The sequence below is a fragment of the Amblyraja radiata genome, chromosome 1, assembly GCF_010909765.2.
Source record: "Amblyraja radiata isolate CabotCenter1 chromosome 1, sAmbRad1.1.pri, whole genome shotgun sequence".
Lineage (NCBI taxonomy): Eukaryota > Metazoa > Chordata > Chondrichthyes > Rajiformes > Rajidae > Amblyraja > Amblyraja radiata.
In genome coordinates, this window is record NC_045956.1 from 55,792,787 (window position 1) to 55,818,868 (window position 26,082).

A 26,082-nucleotide genomic window follows, 5' to 3' on the forward strand; every position below is an offset into this window, starting at 1 on the left:
CCAGTAGTTGACCAATAAATATGTCATTATATTGCAAAGGTGGGAAAATACAAATGTCATCTCTAGTTGGAGGTGCAGGAGATTTGCATGAGTTATTAACTCTTCAGTTATTGGTATCAACTATCTATATGTATAGCTGCATGCTCAACTTCATGTTGATACAATATGATGCGGCATATGATAAGCACGAGGGTGCAATCAAGTAAAAGATACTGTAATACAATACAATACCATTTATTTGGTACACAATAGGTACATAATCTCATTTGCTACTGGAGTATCATTAAGTACAGATCAATGACAACACAGAATGGGTGTTGGACCACACAGTATGTATGAAATCCTGAGTCAATGCAACACCGAATATAGATATGTTGTTTTCATGCTAATTCAAAGGTTGCAAAAATGTTATAGCATAACAGTGGCGAAAGATACATTCTCGCTACAAGCATGAGGAATGGTCTTTATGTCTTTCTCCATTTTGCTTTATGTCGGGTCTTGAAATAAAGTCATCAAGAGCCCGCTTTAGGTTCCAGCTGTGGAATTGGCCTATGCAGTTTGATTCCTGATTTGTCGGGAATAATAATAATGCAACCATATATGGTTATTTTAAAAGTAACTTGCTGGTTCAGCCTGTGGCTCAGGAAATCAGCCGTTGCATGATAAAATCAATTTATGTTCTACAGATTCTCAATAGACTGCTTACGGCTGGGGTTGTCACAACTAATTTTGTATGTATTCACAGTGCTGGAATGGCACCAAAAAGCAGTACTTTGCTGATTCAGGAGATGGGAAGCGTTTGTTTAATGCTCATGTTACATTTAAAATGGTACAGATTCTGAGGTATTGCAGTTCATTTAAATGGTCTTTGACAATATTGAGTTGTAGGGTCATTAACTGTGCCAAGGTGCTTTCCATCAGACTTACTGCAACTAACGAGGTCCACGTTGTTGGGTTCACCTCGGATATCGAGTTAGTAAAGGATATCTGTTACAAGTTTCCCAGGACAAGTACAATGCAGTATGGGAGGTTGACATTGTGTTAACACTATTTCACCAGGGGGTTCCAGTTACATTGTTAGCTTTGATCGGACCTCATTAGGTAGTTATCCTCCTGGCGCTGGTTAGCGCAACAGGTCACTCGCTACATTGTGACAGGAGAGAATGATTACTTCTGCAAAAATATGCATTGTATTTTATGCTATAATTAATTTAAGCAGAGCAGTAGGGGTGTCAGGTCTCAAAATAGTTCAGGACATACCCAGGGACCTTTCATTATGTGGGGACACACATATACAACAATACGTCAAGGTCACCAAGAGCCTTTGAGACTCTGAGCTAACTATGATTGTTAGTTACAAAGAGGTTATAAGAACCTATCTGCTCAGATCTTGCCAGGTGTTAAAACGGAGTTGAGTTATGCAGGAGTAGATACTGATCCGGATCTCACTCCACCAGGGCTGCTATAACAGCAGCAACAAGGGTTAATTACGTTCCGCTGGACCACATCCTAACGGCTGTAGCGTGGTCAAACGAACAAATTTTCAAACATGTTATAATAACTCGTTGCCAGACCAGGGGTATTTCTCAATTTATTTTATGTTCTGTTATAGGTTCCATCTGGATGAGAGATGTGACTATTGTTATTGCTTATTTAACAGCATCAGCATGTTTAAATCTATGTCATGACTGTATGCATTATGAATGTTTTCCCTCATTTGTCAATGGGGCAGTTGTGGTTGTGTAGACTTGTTTCTCACGGCATGAAATCAGAGCCTTGAAATCTTCACGTAGTCACTCATGTGACTCCGAAGTAAAATAGTAAGATTAAACGAGAACTTACCAGTTTGAAGTTTGATCTTTATTTTATGAGGAGTTACGATGAGGGATTACGTGCCCTCCGTTCCCAGCCCTCAATAAGATCAACTGGTAGTTCTAGTCTTCTTTCATCTTACTATCATACTTCAGTCACTATTATCTGTGATTTCACACCGCTGCTTTGAAGATTGACGCACGTGCGGCTGAACGGGGCTTCTTCACGTAATCCCTCATCGTAACTCCTCATAAAATAAAGATCAAACTTCAAACTGGTAAGTTCTTGTTTAATCTTCCTATTCTTGATTATTACAGGTATCAGAGGTTATAGGAAGAAGGCAAGAGAATGAGGTTAGGAGGGAAAGATAGATTAGCCATGATTAAATGACGGAGTAGACTATTGGGCCAAATGGCCTAATTCTACCCCTGTTCCTTATGAACATACGAGGACAGGATCTGTTAAAAGCATTGAATGGTAAATGTGGAATGCGAAGCATACCTGTTCCAGAAGTTCCCACTCGTAATTGGTGTTTCCATGGATAATGGCCATCAGTTCTTCTGGGTGGAATAAATCCACAATGGGTAGTGGGAAACCTCTCTTGAAACCCTCAAAAAAGGCTCTGAATTGGTTCTCCACAGCAGTGTTCAACTTGTAATCCACATAGGCTTCCACAAACTGTTTCCTATTTTAAAAGAAAATAGATTATCTTTAAAGTGAATAACTTGGGTACATTTGATGATGTGTGTTAAATGTCAGACATGTTATGGAAGCTCACATTCAAGTACTGAACCCCTTTGTTGGACTGCCATGGAAGAGTGGAACAAAATAAGGGAGGGATGGTGGTCCAATGCGAACAGTGGAGGGGGATGATAGGGGACCCAGTCATAGAATTATGTGGAATGGATGTGGGGAGGGGGAAGGGTTGGTGGCAGAAGAAAATAGGTAATAAGCAGTTGGAAAAAATGGTTTGTGACAAAGGACTTGGGTAGATCAGAAAGATAGTCAGCAAGTTAACTGAAATGGATGAATTCAATGTACATGCTAATGGGGATTGTAAGCTATTCAGTTGGAATAGGAGGTGATGTTCCTCCAGTTTGTATTTGGCCTCACCTTGGAAATGGAGGTAGTCAAGGACAAATCGATGTGGGAACAGGAGGAAGAATCAAGTGACTTGCAACCAAAAGCTCTCAGCACCCATGGGGACAGAGTAGGTGCTAGGCGAAACAATAAATTTGTTCCATTCTGCCTTCCTTATCATATTCCATGGTCTGTAGCTCATTGTTGTGTCCACATCCCCTTCCAGCCTCTTTTGCTGTCGATTGCCAGTTATTTGCCCCACCCGTCCCCGCCACCTTTTTTATACTGCCACAAACCCTCCAGTCTCTAGGTCCAAATGAAGTGTCTGGGCCCAAAACATTAACTGTCCAATTTCCCTCCAAAGATACTGCCTGATCCATTCGCAGTTTTGTTTGGAATGGCAGAGTTTGCTTGCCAGATAAAGGTGGGGAGGTGAACTTTACCATAGAGGTGCACTGTTCCAACACTGGCCTTAATCGGGGAGTTGTGAGGTGCCCACCCACCCTATTTTAGAGCCTGGGGTTGGGTGTGTGAGAGTTGACTACCCTAGTTCTCCATTAGTTCTGCTTATGACCTGAATAGTTTCCTTTAATGAAGAACATTTACCTGTTATGCTTTTGGACAAGTATGTTGGCACCATCAGCAATGAGTTCAACTATCGCTCCTTCCTCAGTGTTTACCTGCAAAATCATTCCAGAGTTACATCATTTTGTCCAGGTTTATTTATCCACAGCACTTAACACAATTCAAAAGCTTCACACTTCATCAAGCTCATCTTTTCATAGAGTTATACATTCGTAGAGCATGGAAACGGGCCCTTCAACCCAACTCATCCGTGCCCACCAAGATGCCTGTCCAAGATGTCCCATTTGCCCATATTTGGCCCAAATCCCTCTGAACTCCTCCTATCCATGTACCTGCCCAAGTGTATTTTAAATGCTGTTGTCGTACCTACCTCAACTCTGGCAGCTTATTCCATTTATCCACCACCCACTGAGTTAAAAAAATGCCCATCAGGTTCCTATTAAATCTTGCCGCTCTAACCTTAATCTTATGTCCTTGATTCCCCTACCCTGGGTAAAGGATTCTGTGCATTCACCCAATCTATCCCCCTCAAGATTTTATGCACCTCTCTATAAGATCATCCCTCAGTACCCTGCGCTCCAAGGAATGATGTCCTTGCCAGACCAACCATTTCCTATATCTCAGCCCCCCCCCCCCCCCCCCAAGGTCTTTTGTAACAAATTTACTTTGAATCTGTTCAATGATGGAGCCCTTAATTTCTCTTCCTGAATAAGTTTGCCTCTGGGAATCAGAAATGGTAGGTTTGTTATTTTAATCTTATCATGGGCCCTTCCTGGGCAAGAATTTAGGTCAGGAACCCTACAGTCCAAGTTACAGCTCACTTCTGTGAAGTACTGCAATTTAACAGGACTTCAGTAGAGGAGAGGTACAGAGAAAAGATTGAAGGAAAATTATTCTTCACGAAAGTTCTAAGTAGGCTAAGACCACTAAGAAGAAGCAACAGTAATCACCTCCTTCCTTACCAACAATATTGAAGACTCCTAGGGCTCAAATAACCAGAGGTACTCTGGGAAGTCAGTCCTGCTGGTGGGACAGGAATGGACCCCAGGATTAAGATGAAGGAATCTAGCGCATCTCTTGAGGAATGATTCTGTGAATATGACCATGTCAGGCTGTTGCTTTACCAGTCAGAGGGACAACTTTCCCAAACTAGTCGCCAGACCTCAGTCATTTATGAAGAGGACGTTTTCACATCTAAAATCAGTGCCAGGACTAATGATTGGTGGTCTATTTGGTTTTATTGAGATGAAGGGTTTCAATCCAAAATGTTAAGCGTCCATTTCCCTCCACAAATGCTTCTTGACCCACTGGGTTCCTCCAGTAGGAGTTTCTTGTACTTCATTCTATGCTGGCCAATTTCCATCAGTCTAAAGAAGGGTTTCGGCCCGAAATGTTGCCTATTTCCTTCGCTACATAGATGCTGCTGCCACCATTAATGTGTTTGTTGGTGATATAAAATTGGAGTAAACCTACTGTAAAATTTTGGCCCAATTCTTCTTCAATGTCATCATACTCATAATCAAGGACATATTGGAGTGATCTGTAATTCAGAACAAAAATACAAACATTGAAAGCTAGTCACTGTGTTACTCATAATCAAGGACATCTTGGAGTGATCTGTAATTCAGAACAAAAATACAAACATTGAAAGCTAGTCACTGTGTTACTGGTTTTAATGCAAGACATGTACAAGATTATGGAAGCATCGTTTGTAAACTGATCATCTCTCATTGATCAGAAATTAATTGTTATAATAGTCTGTAATCTTCACATTTTAAATTCCCATTTTTATGGACAATTCACTAATATTCTCCGTAGAATCATGGATGGGATGAATAGATTTAGAGTTTACTCACGCTCCGTGTGTTGGTGAGAATTCCTTCAGATCTTCCAGTGTTGGTTGAACATGGAGCAACTTTTTGTACAAAGCCAAAGGGAAGTGGAAGTTGGCAATATGACTATTGAATAGGGCAATTCCACAGAGAATTCCCACCAGGTGAAATACATCATCTAATCCGGATTCCTATGAATATTAAAACAATACAAAACTATAATAATCGTGTTGGGTCTAACACCACAACAGTTATGTGATTGGGTAGATAATCTTAGCACTAATTCATAATCTGATGTAAATTAAATTCCACCATAATGCCTCAGAAATGTAAATTTTTATTTAAATAAATCTAAATTCAGATTTTTCTACATTGTTGGCATTTCATTCCCCTTGAGGAATTTAAACAGAGAACAATAACAGTATAGTTCCAGAAGATTGCTATTTTTAAAATTGCACGTATTGCAGCTTTTAAATTTTAATTTTCAGTCACAGGAAGTGGACAAAACTGGTAAAGATTAGACTTAAACACGAGGTTCTTGGGGTGGAGAGGGGTGATAGCGGTATAAAGGGGAGGGTAGTGTCTTGTGTTCTGTGTCTTGTGTCTACTGTTTGTGGGTAAGTGTGTCTGTTTAGTGTTCAGCCATGAGCGAATGGCGGTGCGGGCTCGACGGACCTGGTGGTCTACTCTCGCACCTACTTTCTATGTTTCTATGTCTATGTTTCTATGTTATTGTCTATCCCCAGATGCAATGAGTCTAAGAGATGAAGCTGATGGTAAACGGGCTTGCTCAACTATCAAGTATCCTCTATTAAAGTAGTGAGGAGTACTTTAATAGAGGATACATGATTTTGTGGAAAATTGAGCTGGATAACGAGGCTGATGTATGAACAGGAAGTGGCTGGTGGATAGTATATGAGATGATGCACTGCATTGTCCATATATTTGCTTCTAATACATAGCCTCATGGTTTTCAATATCATTCTGAAGGCTGCAACCATTTTGAGCAGTCCCCCGGACTAAGAGATTCCCAATAATCAATAGGGACGATGCATTTCTTAGGCATGTGCTTTCCTCTTCCATGGTAATTAAATCCCATGATAGCTCAAAATAGAGCAGTTGTTCAGGAATGCCCAATGTAACCCTCTGCTGGAAGGCATTATGGTGCAGAAAGAAACAATTTGGGTAGAGATGACATGTCTGGTATTGGTAACTACAAAGTGGCCTTCCTGCTGTCAACGACCAGGAAATGTATTGCCAGGGTTCTCAACTGTCTCTTCATATAGTTAACTTCCTCAAGCCAAGGAGGGTGTTCTAAAGCAGTGTGGTTCTACTCATCCAGAGGCACAGAGGACATGATCGTCACCCTGTAACAACTACATGATAAATGCAGGGAGTAGCACTCTATGTAAGCTGCTTTAACCTCACTAAAGGCTTTCACTCCATTGATCGAGAGACTGAAACACCCTTTTCAAATTTAGCAGCACACACAAATTCAAGTCCATCTTGCTCATTTTCAGCAACTGCATGTTGATCCTGATATTATCCAGTGGGTCGATGTCAGAACTATTCTCAACAATAGGTGTTAAACATGGCTATATCATTTCCCCACCACTTTTCTAAAAAAAAAAAAATTGGTGCAATGTTGCACCTCACCTCCAACAAACTTATTGTGCCTAAGCTTCAAAACTAATATGAAGTTGTTCAACTTCCAGCAACAATACTCGACCAAGGATTACCCAACTCACATTAGTCAAGCTACATTTATAGATGACGCTTATGACTGCACATGTTCAGCAGCCAAGTTCCAAACCATTACTGATGCTTTTACTGAAGTGTCGTCCACTTTGCCTTACACTTAACCTCCTCATGGCATCAAATTTGGCAAGCTAATCACATACTGACTCGAAACTAAATAGCTTGGTCAACAACAAGAAACATGCTTGGAACAGAACTTTTAAAGCTTTTTTTAAATGCTAATAATAATAATAATAATAATAATAATATATCTTTTATTGTCATTGCACGTCAGTGCAACGAGATTTAGTGTGCAGCTCCACTGATGTACAAGAAAGGTAAATAAATACAATACAGGTGCACAACCTTTTATCCGAAAGCCTTGGGACCAGACACTTGTCGGATTTCGGACTTTTTCGGATTTCCGAATGGAAGATTTTTAGCGTAGATTAGGTAGGTAGCGCGGGCGGCTTGAAAAGTCTGGAGCGGCTGCCTCCTCCCCGGAGACCGGGGAAATCATTGCATAAATGTTAGTCAGTTAGTTTGGAGGGATTTTATGTGGTGGGGGGGGTGAAGGGGGAAACTTTAATTCTTAGTCCCCTACCTGGTCGGAGAGGCGGGGAGCGGGCAATGCCTTACCGGGTCGCCGTGCAGTAAGCTACGGAGTGCTGTGGCCGCCGACTCCCAACATCGCGGAGCTGGGGGCTGCGGGCGTCCGGCCGCGGTTGTAGCTCCGACCCCGGCAACTCTACCCCTGGCTGCGCGGCGCTCCAAATCCAGCGCGGCCCACGGCCGGACGCCCGCAGCCTCAGCGCCGCGATGTTGGTAGTCCGCGGCGTCGCAGCGCTGGGATACCAGCGGGGAGCGGGCAATGCCTTACCAGGTCGCCGTGCGGTAAGCTCCGGAGCGCTGTGGCCGCCGACACACAACATGTCGGCGGCCACAGCGGTGCTGGGGCTGCGGGCGTTCGGCCGCGGGCCGCGCTGGATTTGGAGCGCCGCGCAGCCAGGGGTAGAGTTGCCGGGGTCGGAGCTACAACCGGCGCCGCCCGCGGCCGGACGCCCGCAGCCCCAGCTGGGAGTCGGCGGCCACAGCGCTCCGGAGCTTACTGCACGGCGACCCGGTAAGGCATTGACCGCTCCCCGCCTGTCCGACCAGGTAGGGGACTAAGAATTAAAGTTTCCCCCTTCACATAAAAGCCCTCCAAACTAACTGACTAACATTTAAGCAATGATTTACAGATGTTTAAGTGTCTCCCCGGTCTCCGGGGAGGAGGCAGCCGCTACAGTAGTACAGACCTGGGTTGACCGTGGGTCGTTTCGGGTCCAGTTTGGCGCCAAACGCGAGCCAAACGCGAGCTTTGGTGTGCAGACGACATCCTAGAAAAAATGGCCGGTTTTCGGAGTTTTTCGGTTTCCGGAACTCCGGATAAAAGGTTGTGCACCTGTACATAAATAAACAAGCTGAATTGATTGACGTGACCATCTGAGGGAGACTGTCCAAAGGGGGTGGGTGGGGGGGCACTCATTAGGGCCGGTTCAGAGCCGCTATAGCTCTTGGGATAAAACTGTTCCTGAGTCTGGAGGTTCGGGCGTAGAAGGCCTTGTAACGTCTGCCGGAGGGAAGTAGTTGAAACAGACCGTGGCAGGGGTGTGATGAGTCCTTATGGATGCTGAGGGCCTTCCTGAGGCACCGCGTGTGGTAGATGCCCTCCAAGGCTGGTAGCTCTGTCCCGATGATCCTCTGCGCTCTGTTGACGACGCGCTGAAGAGCTCTCCTCTCCGCCTCCGTGCAGCTGAGATACCACACAGAGATGCCATACGTTAGTATGCTCTCTGTGGTGCAGCGGTAGAACGTTGTCAGCAGCTGTTGGGGCAGACCAGTCTTTTTTAATGTCCTCAGGAAGAACAGTCGTTGCTGTGCCTTCTTGACCAACAGTTTCTTTGTTGAACTAAATTAAGGCGCATGTTGCAATCAAAAGCGCTTGAACAATTGGTTGGGAAGAAAGCCAAACTGTAAGAAAGACGACTGCGCCTCCTTTTCAAGAGCAGCCAGCTCTTGCACGGTCGGTGCCAAAGCATCGTTTGTGGACCATGTGAGGTCTTCTGAAATGTGAGTGCCCAGAAACTTAAAGCTGGACACTCTCTCCACACTTTCCCCATAAATGGAGATTGGGGCGTATTCTCCAGAATGGGACCTCCTGAAGTCAATAATCAGCTCCTTGGTCTTGGAGGTGTTTAGTGCCAAGTTGTTATTGGCGCACCAGTCCGCCAGGTTCTGCACCTCCGCTCTGTAGTTTGTTTCATCACCGTTGGTGATCAGCCCAATCACTGTTGTGTCGTCTGCAAACTTCACGATGGTGTTGGTGTCGAATGCAGGGACACAGTCGTGAGTGAAGAGGGAGTAGAGCATGGGGCTTAGTACACAACCCTGTGGTGTGCCGGTGCTCAGGGTGATGGTGGAGGACAGGTGCGGGCCCAGTCTCACTGCCTACGGTCGCTCCGTGAGAAAGTTCAGGATCCAAGCGCATATCGGTGAGCTGAGGCCTAGCTGGTGGAGTTTGGTGGTGAGCTTGGTGGGGATGACCGTATTGAATGCAGAGCTATAGTCAATGAAGAGCATCCTCACATACGTGCCCTGTCTGTCCAGGTGAGTCAGGACAGTGTGAAGGGCCAGAGAGATGGCATCCTCTGTCGATCTATTTGCCCTGTATGCAAATTGATGGGAGTCCAGTGAGGCAGGGATGCTGGATTTAATATGGGAGAGGACCAGCCTTTCGAAGCACTTCATGGGGATTGGAGTCAGGGCAACCGGCCGGTAGTCGTTGAGGTTGGTGATTTTGGACTTTTTCGGCACCGGCACTATGGTGGCTGTTTTCAGGCACTTGGGGACCGTTGCCAGAGATAGAGAGAGATTGAAGATTCTCGTGAATACCTCCGCCAGCTGTCCAGCACAGTCCTTTAATACTCTTCCCTGTACACCATCCGGGCCTGCAGCCTTGCGTGGATTGATCCTACGCAGAGCGCACTGTACCTCCTGAGTGCTCAGTGTTAAGGCCTGTCCCTCCGCTATGGCCGGGGTTATTCCACACCTGGTGGTGTTGCCAGTATCGAACCGGGCAAAGAAGGTGTTTAGTTCGTTGGCCAGTGTGATATCACCGTGGGGGCAGGCGGGGCTGCTCTTGTAGTCAGTGATGTCCCTGACACCCTGCCACATGCTTCTGGTGTCCGCGGTATTGAAGTGGTCTTCTACCCTTTGCCTGTGGATGACTTTGGCCTTTTTTATGCCTCTGTTCAGGTTCGACCTGGCCGCACTGTAAGCAGAAGTGTCCCTGGATTTAAAGGCGTTGTTGCGTGACCTTAGTAGATCCTGAACCTCCTTGTTCATCCAGGGTTTCCGGTTTGGGAACATCTTTATTTGCTTGTCCACTGTGACAGTCTCCACACAGCAGTTGATGTAGGAGAGCACAGTGGATGTGTACTCCTCCAAGTCTACCTCTGTGCCACTGGTAGCCTGTTGTGCAAACAGGTCCCAGTCGGTGCGATCAAAGCAGTCCTGGAGTTGTAGGGTTGCGTCCTCGGGCCATATTTTGACCGTCCTTATTGCAGGTTTGGTCTTGCGGATGAGGGGTCTGTATGCAGGCAGTAGAAACAGTGAGAGGTGATCGGATTGTCCCAGGGATGGGCAGGGGAGAGCTCTGTATGCGTCCTTGATGTTGTTGTACACTTTATCCAACGTGTTTGAGCCCCTGGTAGGGCACTGCACATGCTGGTGGAATTTGCGGAGTGTGGCACGTAGGTCGACCTGGTTAAAGTCCCCTGCAACAATGAAGGCACCGTCGGGGTGAGCATCCTGCTGCTTACTGATGGCCGAGTGCAGCTGTGCTAGTGCTAGGTTAGCATTAGCCTGTGGTGGGATGTATATGGCCATGATGATAACCACAGTAAACTCCCGAGGCAAGTAAAACGGTCTACATTTAAGCAGTAGGTATTCCAGGTCTGGGGAACAGTAGCTCTCTATTGCAGTGTGGTTGGTGCACCAGTCATTGTTGATGTAGATGCAGAGCCCGCCACCCTTGCTCTTACCGGAGTCCTTTGTTCTATCAGCACGATGCAGTGACCGGTTGGTCAGGTCCACAGCCCCATCGGGAACCAGCGCGCTGAGCCAGATCTCTGTGAAGATCAGCACACAGCAGTCTTCCAGGGATCGCTGGGTGTTGATCCAGAGCCTTACCTCATCCAGCTTGTTGGTGAGTGACCGGACATTCGCCAGAAAGACGCTTGGGAGCGATGGTCTTTGTGGAGCCCTCCGTAGCCTGTCCTGCACCCCCGCTCGCCTTCCACGTTTCTGCTTCCGTTCCCGGCGCTTGCTCCGTCTCCTGCCCTCCGGAGTGGTGATCCAAGGGGCTTTCCTCCCCAGCTCCGACGGGACGGTAAGGGCACTGTAGTACTCACACGCCAGTAACTGCATGGCATGAGGGGATTGGTGCCCATTTTTTGATTTTATCTCTCATCCACAAAAAAATCACTTATCTGGACATTCAACATTTATGTAAGAAAAGTGAAAATGGCATTGAGATTTTTGATATTTCTGGATTGGTCAATATACGAGGGCAGCACAGCATTAGAGTTGCTACCTTACAGCGCCAGAGACCTGGGTTCCATCCTGACTATGGGTTCTGTCTGTACAGAATTTGTACTTTCTTCCTGTGACAGCGTGGGTTTTCTCTGGGTGTTCCGGTTTCCTTCCATGTTCCAAAAACATGCAGGTCTAGGTTAATTTGCTTCTGTAAATTGCCCCTAGTGTATGGGATACAAAAGTGGGATAACATGGAACTAGTGTGCAGGTGATCAATGGTCGGCGTGGACTTGGTGGGCCGAATAGCCCGGTTCCATGCTGTATCTCTAAGACTAAAACTTCTTACCCTGCTGGGGAACCACAAGAAGCCAGATTCAGAACAGTGCTCAAAAATACTTGTATCATCCTGAAGTTCCTTGCTGAAAAGAGTAAAGAATTCTTGTGTCACCCCATGACCATAACATGATTCATTGTTAAATGTAACCTGAAATAAAAGAATCAAGAATGAAGCATTAACATTTTGAATCTTAACACTCTCCTCATTCATATTATTAATTTGATATATATTTAAAACTCAACATAAATTCTCACATATCCTCACTTTATTGCTCATGACTTTGGCAAGTAGGAGTCAGGAGAAACCTAATTTTAAGTATATTAGATGCAAGAGGGTAGTTAAAGAAAGAGTGGGACCCCTCAAAGACCATGGGGGTAATCTAAGGGATATGAGTGAGGTATAAAATGAATACTTCTCAACAGTATTTAATGTTGAAGAATCTAGAGGCTGAGGTGTGGAGAGAGGGGGTGCTGATATTATGGATTTTGTCTGTCTCAGGATGGAGAAGTCTTGGAAATGCTGGTGCACCTTAGGGTGGATGAATTCTTAGCAACTATTCCAGGCTGTGCAGCAGAATACTTCCAGAGGTGCCACAGCCGAGGTTCCCAACCGGAAGGTTTGTCGGTCGGCAGGACCTTTCCCAAAGGCTCAGTGAGTGACAGGACAGGGAACCTGCTTGAAAGCTCGTCTGGGCCCGCACAAAGGTTTGTCAGTCGGTGGGACCTACCCGAAGGCTCATCAGTCAGTGGGACTGGTAACCCATCCAAAGGCTCGTAGGACTCTGGGATCGGGAACCCAATCGAAGGCTCATCCGACAGCGTAACCAGGATGGAGACATTAGGCGCTAGAAGTGGGCCGGTAGGAGGGTGAACCAGTGATGCCTCTAACACCTTCAAGGTTGGCTGCAGGAGGCACCCCCGGGATACAGATGGCCGGATGAGGATTTGCGGGAACTGCTCCAGTACACCGAGAGCGTGAGCCGACCGGACATTGCATAATGGTGCCAAACATGGCGACACCTGCATGTGAAATATATGCAAAAGGTACTTCACTGTGCAGTGGCATATGTGACAAATAAAGCACTATTGAACTATTGAGGATTCCAAGGGAAGCAAGGGAGATTGAGAAGATTCTTATATCTTTGTAAGTGACGGGTGGGTTACCAGAAGACTGGAGGATAGCTAATATCCTTTTATTCAAGAAGGAGTCGGGATAAACCTGAAAACTCCAGGCTGGTGAGCCCTACATCAAGGATAGGGAAGTTGTTGGACAAAATTCTGAGACAAAGGAGGAAACTAATTAGTAGGCGTCAGCATGGTTTTATACAAGGAATGTAATTCTCACAAAACAGATTGAGTTATTTGAGGAGATAACTGAGAAAAGTGATAGCTGTTGACTATATGAAGTAAACCTTTTGACAAGGGCCTACTTGGTAGGCTGGTCCTGAAGGTTAAACAGAAGGGTCCCGAGGCATGTCAGAAAACTGGATCCAAAATTGGTTTTGTCATAAAAGGCAGAGGTTAGTTCCAGATGGATATTTTTTCCCCGACTACAAATCTGTAACAATATGCAATTCTATTTTAATGTGCTTGTGTCAACTTGACACACTGTAGGAAAAATTTGATTAAGCTTTAGAGTGTGCAGAAAAGATCCACAAGCATGTGGCCTGGATTGGACGGTTTGTGTAATGACAAGAGACTGGATAAACTGGGTCTGTTTTCCCTAAACCGAAGGAGACTGACAGGTAACACGATAGATTAATAAAATAATGAGATTTTATCATTTTAGAATTATAAAATGATAGGATAGGAAAAATCTATTTCTCTTGGTAGAGGTGTCTAAAACTAGAGGGTGTAGGTTTGTGAGAAGGAGGAGGTTTAACGGAAACCTGAGGGGTACATTTTCATTGGTCTGGAATGAGCTGCCAGAGGAGGTGGTGGAGGCAGGAACAATAACAACATTTAGGAGGCATCTAGACAGGTACTTGAATGAGCAAAGCTTAGAGGTGCAGCAAGCAAGTGGAATTAATACAGGTAGGAATTATGGTCAGCATAGTCCTGGTGGGCAAAAAAGCCCTTTTCTATGCTGTAGAACTCAATGATGTTTCGATATTTGAAATATATCTGAAGGGAAAACATGGGCTGGTTTCATACCCGAAGTGCTGTAAAGTCCGCACGTCCATACTGAGTTCTGTACCATTGTATTATGTCTTGAAGAGCTGATGTTCTTGAAACAGTCACTTGAAGTTGACTAGCATTCTGAAGGAAATAAGTTCACTCATGACAAAAAGTTTGCAAATGCAGGCAGTAAAGGAGACAAAGTAAATCATGAAGACTACCATGCAGTTGCTAAAAACATTTTTGATGTGAGGGAAATACGTTATTTTCCACTGCAATGTTCGAATGGGACTAGTGGACGAGAGAGCAGCTCTCTATAAACCAGCTGGCGAAAGAGGCCTTCGTGAAAAACCCTGCACCACCTAAAATGGGAGCAATAGGCAGGAGTGTGATCAAGTGCTACTCAAGGCATGGGCGGCCTGGAGTCTGAGCACATATGCAGCGAGAAGCCAGACTGTGGCCAAGATAGGGGGGGGACTTGAAGTGTGGTCTGGACTGAGAGTTTAATTTAGCGATGCAACATAGAAACAGTCCCTTCGGCCCATCAAGTCCACATCGACCATCGATCCCATACACTAACACTATAATAACACTAACAGATGTCAGCTTGAGACCAGGAGCATGGCTTCCTGATGGGTCGCAGCCGTGATCATGCCAAAATATCAGGCCTGGTTTGCTGCCACGGAAACAAGAACAATCCCAGAGGGGTTGCAGCCGAGCCTCGCCCCATGGATCAGGAATCGGAAAGGGAGTAGAAGGAGACAGTGACGGAAACTGGATAAAGAGCCCGGTGCGAGGGCCCGGAGGGTCTTGCCTTTCATGCCCTCAAGATGGGCTGCGGGATGCGCCCCCCAAGGAACAAGGACTGAAGAGGTCCAGGCGTGGAGAGGGACATTGGATCGCGGGACGACCGAAAAGGAGGTGATGGTTGCAACGGGCTTTGTGGCCAGCTGCAGCTGGGACTGTAGAATGATGCCAACATGGCACCTCTTGCATATGGACTCAGTGGGCTGTTCTGTTCATATTGTACTAACCGGAACAATTGTGCTTATGTACGGGGGTAGTTTTGCTGAATTGTATGCAAAATATGTATTTCACTGGTACATGTGACAATAAATGTACCATTGAAATGTACCCAGGATGGTTGGGGAACGGCTGCAGGGAACAAGTGAGGAAGAATGGGAAGAGGTCAGAGAACCAGGGAGGTGAAAGGGATACTCAAAGTCAGAAATGTGGTGCAGGTATTGTGTTTGGTTGGGACGATCACTTGGAAGTTATACTTACGTTTTGCATTATTTGGGTTTCCAGCTTTAAATATGCAAGCTTTGTGTCGATATTAAAGATGCAGGGATAAGGAATTAATTGCCCTAAGATCTGTAAAAGGCAAAACATATATGTAATATTAACCTGATCCTTCTACATTAGTAAAAGTTGTGCACTTTATATATTTCAGGAAGGTAACAAATGGTCTCTATCAGATCTTTCTATCCTGAACCTCCTCCATTGTCAGTGTGAGGCCCAGCACAAATTGGAGCAACAGCACCTCATATTTCGCTGGGGTAGCTTACGCCCCAGTGGTATGAACATTGACTTATAATGGATGGTGTCCGTTATGGCCCATTATCCACTACGACTGAGTAAAGTATTATTGTGCCATAAGTCAGAAGGAATAGGAGTAGAATTAGTCCACACGGCACATCAAATCTACTCCGCTATTCAATCATGGTTGATCTATCTCTCCCTCCAAACCCCATTCTCCTGCCTTCTCCCCATAACCTCTGACACCTGTAATAATCAGGAGTCTATCTCTGCTTTAAAAATATCCACTGACGGCCTCCACAGCCTTCTTTGGCAAAGAATTCCACAGATTCACCACCTTCTGACTAAAAAAAATTATCTTTGTCTCTTTCCTAAAGGAGCGCCCTTTCATTCTGAAATGAAATAAAGAACTGCAGATGATGGGTAAGTACACAAAACGACATATAGTGCTGGCGCAACTCAACCATGCTGGCAGCATCTCTGGAGAACATGGATAGTTGACGTTGGAACTCTTCTTCGGATTGATTCAGTCTGCTGAGTTACTCCGCCAATTTGTGTTGTTGCACCTTAAAACTAGGCATTGATGTCGCTGGTCTGTACCAGCAAGCCCTGCTTCACCAGCTATCACACGGTCCAGTTGAAGTGATGTTGTTGCAGCTCACGTTGTAGCCCCTGGCAAGACGGGCTTAGTCACCATGGGGCTCCCTGCTCTCTCACCAGGTGCCATATCATCCTTCGCTTTGTCCACTCCCCACTCCACTGCCTCCTCCTCCTGTTGCTTTGTCCACTCTGCCGCTCCACCGCCACCTCCTCCTCCTTCTCTACCGCCGTCGTCGGCATCAACAGCCACGTCAATCATACCGTGCGTGGGTGAAGATGGGTTTGCTGGTGCACCGTGCGAGCCGGGGATGGCATTGGAAACTGGGGTTATAAGCGGGGGGCGGGGGGGGTTTGTGAGTTGGGGGTGGTCCGTCCGCCTACTATAACCAAGATCTGTTTTCAAGAAGTCCATTAAAATTAGGGTTTATTGTATAGTGGACTCAATTAAATATATTTTGCAGATGCTGAAATTCTGAAATAAATCAAAAAATGCTGGAAACACTCAGCAGGTCAGGCATCCGTGGAAAGAAAAACAGGTAACATTTAATCATTCATTTGTCGTTGATATGGATGGACTCTTTACTGATCAACTACGTTGCTTTTGAAGAACTGGTAATTCTCTCATCTGCAGGAACAACTGAAAAGCCACAAAATAAACACAGAAGTTGGTAACATTTAGGTTAGTCTCTATCTTTCCTCATGTACCGAGCTTGTTTTCTTTGTCTCAATGTGTGGCACTCTTGCTTCTTCGGAAGGATTCCGACCCAAAAGGTAATTTGTCCATTCCCGCCACAGATGTTGCCTGACCTGCTGAGTTCCTGCAGCGCTCCATTTTGTCCCTAAATAGAGTGGCCAGTGTCACCAAATTACCTGTGCGAGCAAGATTTGTTGTCTCGTGTGGTATGATTAACATTTCAGAAGCAAACATGCAACAGAGATACTCTACCTTACGAAGTGCTGCAAGGTGCAACTTCGCCCATTGTAACGAGTGTGATTGAAATCCGTACATCATCTGTGAAGTAAACACAAGATCAGTATCAGGGATCCAAATGTTGAATCAATTCCAAAGATCTTAACTGCTTAGAGTTTTGAGATAAAACAGATAAACAGGCCCCCCCCCGAGTCCATGCCGACTATCAATCACTCATTTACACTCGTTCTCATCCACTTCCTACACACGAGGCAACTTACAGAGACCAATTAACCTACAAAACTGCGCGTCTTTGGGATGTGGGGGAGCCGAAGCACCTGGAGGAAACCTATGCAGCTCACGGAGAACATGCAAACTCCACAGAATCAGCAACCGCACGCAGGATTGAACCTGGGTCATCGGCACTGTGAGACAGCAGCTCTATCATTTGCATCACTGTGCTGCCCACCACTGCCCACACAGATATTTCTTGCTTTTCTTATTTACACCCTGCAAAGAGATCTTCCTCAAATAATGTTTTGGAAGTCTGAAGAAGGGTCTGTTTCAGTCTGAAGACGGATCTTTACCCAAAAACATCGCCCATTCCTTCTCTCCAGAGATGCTGCCTGTTCTGCTGAGTTAATCCAGCATTTTGTATCTATCTTCCTTGAATAACATGGTTTGCCAATCTTCCATCCAAGAACAACAGTGGTTACTAGACTAAGTGGGACCCGTCGGGTCCCAGCATCACACGAGAGGGCTGGTCACCAATGCAATATTCCACCTCTCCACCAATTCCAACATTGCACGCCCGTGGGGGGGGGGGGGTGGAGGGCTGAAAGTACTGGTTTCCAGAGGGTAGTATAGACATTGCAGACCAAATGGATTCTTGGGCTGGCAGCCAACTGTTGCAACGAATTTAAAAGCCAAGGTGAGGAAAACAATTGGGCCGCACCCACACCTGACAACCAAAATTAATTTTGTGAACACAAACTTGTTAAAAAGGCGAGGCAAACAATTTACAGCTGCATCGAGGGGACTCACCGTGGAGTAGAGGTGCATTCAGTGTTATTGGCAGCTCAGAGAGCCGTGACTCTCTCGCTTCCTTGGTCTGGCAGAGACGGAGTGAGGGACTACACTTCCAGGTTTTATAGTCATCCCTCCCCCCTGCTGCCAGCGGGGGCAGCAGAGAGAATGGCAAATTTAAAAAAAACATTAATATCTCACTGATTTTTTTTTATCGATGGGAAAAATCCTCCAGTCCCGGAAGGCGGAGGGGGGCTCTGAGTGTGATGGCCAAAAATGACGGCCGTAGGTGGCGACGTTCTCTCGGAAATCCTATATTTTAAAATCTCACGTACCCCCTGGAGTGCCTTCACGTGCCCCCAGGGGTACGCGTACCCCCATTTGAGAACCACTGCCCTAGGGTTTCCTCCCACATCCCAAAGATGTGCGGGAATGCAGATTAATTGGCCTCCACAAAAAAATGCCTCCAATGTGCAGGGAGTGGGTGAGAAATTTGGACAGACAACAGCTGAAAGAAAGTCAACCACAATATATTGCTCGGGAATAAATGATACATTGATTGCAGGGTACAAGAATGGTGTTGTGCAAAAGCATAAGAAAAAAGATCAGCATCCAAAAGAAGGGTTGAACTGTTGAAGGTGAGGTGCGTCAAGGGATGCGTGTTCATGATCATTTGCAGTCAAAGAGAAAAATAATATAATATGGGCCAGAAAGAGGAAGCAATCACAATGGAAATTGGCAGTCAACAGGACACAGGAGGAACAAACTTGTGATGCAGTCAATCAGAGGGCAAGCCGTACAGGTTCCATGTGGATACCTCCAATTTCGGCAGCTAGTCAACCTCCCATCCCCCTCCTTTCTCCCCATCCATGCACCCTTCTCCCCGCTAATTTCCTCCCTCTGGCTTTACAATCCCACAACTCTTCAAACTTGTCTCACACCTTCCTTAACTTTGGCCTTTGTTTCAACCAGCTGCCTATCAAAACCCCCGTCCCTTGCCTGTGTTGTAATCTAAAATGTCACCTATCCATGTAACCACTGTCTTTGTCAAGGATTGGTTGCAACCAACTTAAATTTGTGGTGCTTCAAACTAATATATCTGTACTCATAGCAGTTTAGTTATTAAACATGTCTCTTAATTTAACTTGTATTTGAATATTGAAAATAAACAGAACTGGAAATGGCAAATGTTACTGTGCTCTTGCACCCTTCTGTATTAGCCTTTGTTTCAACTAGGACAGGAAATCAACTTTTCCGACCTTTTATTTGCCAGACAGTCCTCTAACTGTGTGTGAGGAAATTAAATACCTAGGTCATGTCATATCCGATGACTGGACGGATGACAAAGACCTCTACCGACAGCACTGTAAATTTTATTTTCAAGCTAACATACTTATAAGGAAGTTTTCTATGTGCTCTGACTCTGTGAAGTGTTCCTTGTTCAGAACCTATATCACACCGTTATATACTGCTCAATTGTGGTCTAACTATAAGAAAAAGAGTATGCAGAGGCTCAAGGTAGCATACAATGATGCAATGAGGTTGCTGCTTCGTGTCCCTAGGTGGCATAGTGCCAGTCAATTGTTTGTGACCACTAGAGTGCCAACCTGTGAGGCACTCTTAAGACAGCTGATGTTTAGTTTTATGTGTCGCCTGGACAAGTCAGAGAACCACATAATTGAAGCCCTAGTCAGCCCTCTGAAAAGCTGCTATAGATTCACTTCTAGGCTAAGATGGCATTGGTGCAATAGCTTGTATATCTTATAGGATAATATGCAATTTTTAATGTATTTTTTGTATCTCCTTATACTGTATGATGTGTTATATGGACCTGTGTCTGAAATAAAGCTCTTATAAATACCATGTGCTTCCTGGATACCCAATGTTTATAGTGGAGAATACAGGTAGGATAGTGGAAATAACAAAAGGTATTTGGAATCCTGTGGTTCTATGTGGCTCATGATGAGCAATGAGCAACAGTTGCAATCACTATGAAGATAAAATGAGAACACCACTGTATTTCCTTCCTTACAGGAGCACAGTAACATTTGCCATTTCTAGTTCTATTTTATTTTCAATATTCAAATATGTTAAATTAAGAGGCATGTTGAATGACTAAACTGGTATGAGTACAGATATTAGTTTGAAGCACAACAGATTTATGTTAGCTGCAAGTCAATGTCCGGAAATCCTGGGGGGGGGGTGGTAAAGACCTGTCCCCCCATTTATTGAGAGGTGGGGGACAGGCCACCACAGCCTCCAAAGTCTCCCAGCTCCGTGATGGTAAGTCCACAGGCTCTGCGACCAGAGCCCTCAGGGTCGTTTCCAGTTGGAGGCTGCCAGCTCCTAAAATCTAGCAGCCCGGGACTAGTAACAGTTCCCAGGTTGGCTCGCCTGCCCCGGGAATGGCTGTAGCACCCAGGTTGGCTCGCCTGCCCCTGGATTGGCTGCACTTCCCAGGTCGCGAATACTAATTGCAACAAAATACAGGCCGGATGACTTCTGGTTACGGGCCGGATTCGGCCTGTGGGCCGCAGGTTGCCGGCCCCTGCCCCAGATGTTCGGCCTCATTGTGTCCCCCATGTTTTAAAAAGAACCAATACTTGACAAAGACAACGGCCACACACTGTTGTAGAAACAAAGTAATACAGATGCTTGCTGCCATTCCTTAATAATAAAGAATGAAATAAATGATTTTGGAGAACATATTTCATAATTCCATTCTCCTTTCACTTGATAATCTTAAACTATCAATGTTCACTTAAAGAGAATTAACAGTGACATTTAGCCAATGTATATTCCATTCTGAATAAATTATGTACCTCATACATGAATTGATCCAATCGTATTTGAATACCAGGAACGTTTCTGACCACAAATGCCTGCAAAAAATTACAAGAAAGTTAGATATGTAAACAGAATTTGAGGGGCATGTGGACAAACACATGGGATGTGGCAGGGAATAGGGGGATAGGCCATGTGCAGGCAGATGAGATTATGAGATGGTTAGATTTGCATCATGATCAGTGCAGATATGGTAGGCCGAAGGGCCTGCTCATCTGCTCCACTGTTCCATGATAATATTACAGAGTTGTTTTACAAACTCGCTGCTTGGGCTTTATATTTAGGATATTTGCCCAAATGTAGAGCAGGAGGAATGTGAACAGCCTTGATTTTGACTTTATACTTTTGACCAATAAACCAAGAAGTTTCATGTTCAAGTTTATGTAACATGAAGATGCTCTTCATTGCAAGTCAGATACATTAAAAATTACACCCATGTGCGGCAAATTAGTTTATTACATGGAATTCCTCCATGTTATACAACTGGGATTGAACCCGGACAGAAAATGAATAGAAAGGAAACAAAATTTACATTGATGGGCAGGAATAACTGGCAAATAAACTAGAAGAATCTCTTTTTACGTGACAATTGAGATCGTGTAAAAAACTTCCATAATGAAAATTCCAAAAGGAATTGCTATTGTGTTGGGAAAGGAAATACTTTCTAAAATGTGCTGGAGAAAATAAAGAATTGGGATGACTGGCAAACTCAAAGAGGCAACAAACACAAAATGGGCTGAATGACCTCCTATGCTGTCAAAATTCTAATTTTGAGAAATATTGTTTGGAGCAACACTTTCTTATGAATAGATAGATTGACAAACTCACAAGCTGAATACAAATGTTATTATAAATCTTTGATGAATAATTTGTATTATATTTTTTAATTCAATTTCTGCAAAAGCTCACTTAGAAACATAGAAAATAGGTGCAGGAGGAGGTCATTCGGTCCTTCGAGCCAGCACTGCCATTCATTGTGATCATGGCTGATCGTCCCCTATCAATAGCCCGTGCCTGCCTTCTCCCCATATCCCTTGACTATACTAGAGCTCTATCTAACTTTCTCTTAAATCCATCCAGTGATTTGGCCTCCACTGCCCTCTGTGGCAGGGAATTCTACAATTTCACAACTCTCTGGGTGAAAAAGTTTTTTCTCACCTCAGTCTTAAATTACCTCCTTTTATTCTAGGACTGTGGCCCCTGGTTCTGGACTCGCCCAACATTGGGAACATTTTTCCTGCATCTAGCTTGTCCAGTCCTTTTAAAATTTTATATGTTTCTATAAGATTCCCCCTCATCCTTCTAAACTCCAGTGAATACAAGCCTAGTCTTTTCAATCTTTCCTCATATGACAGTCCCGCCATCCCAGGGATCAATCTCGTGAACCTACGCTGCACTGCCTCAATCACAAGGATGTCCTTCCTCAAATTAGGAGATCAAAACTGTACACAATGCTCCAGATGTGGTCTCACCAGAGCCCTATACAACTGCAGAAGAACCTCTTTACTCCTATACTGAAATTCTCTTGTTATGAAGGCCAACATTCCATTAGCTTTCTTCACTGCCTGCTGTACCTGCACGTCAACTTTCAGTGACCGGTGTACAAGGACACCCAGGTCTCGCTGTACCTCCCCCTTACCTAGCCTAACCCCATTGAGATAATAATCTGCCCCCTTGTTTTTGCCGCCAAAGTGGATAACCTCACATTTATCTATATTATACTGCATCTGCCATGCATCTGCCCACTCACTCAACCTGTCCAGGTCATCCTGCAACCTCCTAACATCCTCTTCACAGTTCACACTGCCACCCAGCTTTGTGTCATCTGCAAACTTGCTAGTGTTGCTCCTAATTCCCTCTTCCAAATCATTAATATATATGGTAAACAGTTGCGGCCCCAACACCGAGCCTTGCGGCACACCACTCGCCACTGGCTGCCATTCTGAAAAGGACCCGTTCACTCCTACTCTTTGCTTCCGGTCTGCCAACCAATTTTCTATCCACGTCAACACCCTACCTTAATACCATGTGCTCTAATTTTAGTCACCAGTCTCCCGTGCGGGACCTTATAAAAGCCTTTCTGAAAGTCTAGAAACACTACATCCATTTGCACCCCTTCATCCATTTTACTTGTCATATCCTCAAATAAATGCCAGAAGATTAGTCAAGCATGATTTTCCTTTCATAAATCCATGTTGACTTGGACTAATCCTTTTACTGCTATCCAAATGCCCCATTATTACCTCTTTATTAATTGACTCCAGCATCTTTCCCACCACCGAAGTCAGGCTAACTAGTTTATAAATCCCCGTTTTCTCTCTCGCTCCTTTCTTGAAAAGTGGGATAACATTAGCTATCCTCCAATCCACAGGAACTGATCCTGAATCTATTGAACATTGGAAAATGATCACCAATGAGTCCACTATTTCTCAAGCCACCTCCCTGAGGACCCTGGGATACAGACCATCAGGTCCAGGGGATTTATCATCCTTCAGTCACATTAGCCTACCCAATACTATTTCTCGACTAATGAAAACCCCCTTAGATCCTCTCTCCTCCAGTACATCTGGGAGATTGTTTGTGTCTTCCTTAGTGAAGACAGATCAACTCTTCTGCCATTTCCTTGTTGCCCATAATAATGTGGGCGGCGCGACCGACGTCGCAGCGGCCTCTGCAGTCTGTCTGTGTATTTTTTGTTTTTTTGTCCTGTTGAGGGTTTGGTTTGTAGTGGGCTTTTGGATGTGTGTGTGTGGGAGGTGGGGGGGGGGAAACTTTTGGATCTCTTCCCTGCATGGAGACCCGATCTTTCCCGTCGGGTCTCCGTTGCCGTTGGGGCCTAGCGCCGTGGAGCGGCCTCGAACCGGATTGACCTGGGGGCTGAAGTCACGGAGCCTGTGGAGCTGTGGACCTACCTCCGTGGAGCTAGCCAGCTTCGGAGCGTGGAGAGCTGCGGCGGCGAGCTGCTGCGACCCGACTCCGGTGGATGGTGACACCGGGAGCTCGCGGGTCCCCGGTGGGAGACTGCTTTGCGGGGCACCGGCAACGGCGACTTCTCCCGCCCGAGTTGCGGGGTTGAGAGTGACCTGGAGGGGGGCCTTACAACGCCCGGCGCGGCTGTTGATTGCCGCGGACTTGCTGGCGCCCGCCGGGGGCTCCAACATCAAGACCCGGGGCAGGGCCCTACATCGCCCGGCGTGGCCGCGCTAGCTGAGTTGCTAGCGCCCGCCGGGGGCTTTGACCTCGACTTCGGGAGAGGAATGGAGAGCAGGGGAGAGACAAGTTTTGCCTTCCATCACAGTGAGGAGGACTCACTGTGATGGATGTTTATGTGAATTGAATTGTGTTGGTGTGTGTCTTGGTTCTTTTTTTGTATGGCTGCAGAAACCAAATTTCGTTTGAACCTCAAGTGAGGTTCAAATGATAAATAAAAGGTATTGTATTGTATTGTATTTCACCCTTGTCTGCCTTCAAGGGACCCACATTTGACTTTGCTACTCTATTTCCCTTAACATATCTAAAGAAGCTTTTACTGTCCTTCTTTATATTCCTGGCCAGCTTCCCCTCGTACTTCATCTTTTCAGCCCGTATTGACCGTTTTGTTTCCTTCTGTTGTCCTATGAAAGTACCCCAATCCTCTGGCTTACGGCTACTCTTTGCTGTGTTATACATCTTTTCTTTTAGTTTTATTCTATCCCTAACTCCTCTTGTCTGCCACGGTTGCCTCCTACTCCCCTGAGAATCTTTCTTCCTTTTTGGAATGAAATGAGTACTTAAGGAAGTAATCCCAGAAATAGTGGGAATCAAAACTCTTTAGATTCTGGAGTAGTTCCTGAGGATTGGAGGGTAGCTAATGTAACCCCACTTTTTAAAAAGGGAGGGAGAGAGAAAACAGGGAATTATAGACCAGTTAATCTAACATCGGTAGTGGGGAAACCGCTAGAGTCAGTTATTAAAGATGGGATAGCAGCACATTTGGAAAGTGGTGAAATCATTGGACAAAGTCAGCATGGATTTATGAAAGGTAAATCATGTCTGACGAATCTTATAGAATTTTTCGAGGATGTAACTAGTAGAGTGGATAAGGGAGAACCAGTGGATGTGTTATATCTGGACTTTCAGAAGGCTTTCGACAAGGTCACACATAAAAGATTAGTATACAAACTTAAAGCACACGGTATTGGGGGTTCAGTATTGATGTGGATAGAGAACTGGCTGGCAGACAGGAAGCATAGAGTAGGAGTAAACGGGTCCTTTTCTGAATGGCAGGCAGTGATTATGGGGTACCGCAAGGCTCAGTGCTGGGACCCCAGCTATTTACAATATATATTAATGATTTGGTGGCAAAAACAGGAAAGTAGACTATTATCTGAATTGTGGCCGATTAGGAAAAAGGGAGATGCAACGAGACCTGGGTGTCATGGTACACCAGTCATTGAAAGTAGGCATGCAGGTGCAGCAGGCAGTGAAGAAAGCGAATGGTATGTTAGCATTCATAGCAAAAGAATTTGAGTATAGGAGCAGAGAGGTTCTACTGCAGTTGTACAGGGTCTTGATGAGACCATACCTCAAGTATTGCGTACAGTTTTGGTCTCCTAATCTGAGGAAAGACATTCTTGCCATAGAGGGAGTACAGAGAATCTTCACCAGATTGATTCCTGGGATGTCAGGACTTTCATATGAAGAAAGACTGGATAGACTCGGCTTGTACTTGCTAGAATTTAGAGGATTGAGGGGGAATCTTATAGAAACTTACAAAATTCTTAAGGGGTTGGACAGGCTTGATGCAGGAAGAATGTTCCAGATGTTGGGGAAGTCCAGAACAAGGGGCCACAGTTTAAGGATAAGGGGGAAATCTTTTTGGACCGAGATGCGAAAAACATTTTTCACACAGAGAGTGGTGAATCTGTGGAATTCTCTGCCACAGAAGGTAATTGAGGCCAGTTCATTGGCTATATTTAAGAGGGAGTTAGATGTGGCCCTTGTGGCTAAAGGTATCAGGGGGTATGGAGAGAAGGCAGGTACAGGATACTGAGTTGGATGATCAGCCAGGATCATATTGAATGGCGGTGCAGGCTCGAAGGGCCG

General features: G+C 45.2%; 1 protein-coding gene across 1 annotated transcript in view; it reads right to left on the reverse strand.

The window, feature by feature from the left end:
* LOC116978336 (probable E3 ubiquitin-protein ligase HERC3) overlaps positions 1 to 26,082 on the reverse strand; it is a 68,188-nt gene that overhangs the window by 5,041 nt on the left and 37,065 nt on the right. The window contains exons 15-23 of the mRNA XM_033029475.1: positions 20,976 to 21,035; positions 17,164 to 17,229; positions 15,363 to 15,452; positions 14,115 to 14,219; positions 11,971 to 12,108; positions 5,334 to 5,500; positions 4,951 to 5,017; positions 3,499 to 3,572; positions 2,314 to 2,497 (exon numbers count right to left, since the gene is read on the reverse strand). Coding sequence (XP_032885366.1) covers positions 2,314 to 2,497; positions 3,499 to 3,572; positions 4,951 to 5,017; positions 5,334 to 5,500; positions 11,971 to 12,108; positions 14,115 to 14,219; positions 15,363 to 15,452; positions 17,164 to 17,229; positions 20,976 to 21,035 — 951 coding nt within the window. The remainder of the gene's footprint in view (positions 1 to 2,313; positions 2,498 to 3,498; positions 3,573 to 4,950; positions 5,018 to 5,333; positions 5,501 to 11,970; positions 12,109 to 14,114; positions 14,220 to 15,362; positions 15,453 to 17,163; positions 17,230 to 20,975; positions 21,036 to 26,082) is intronic.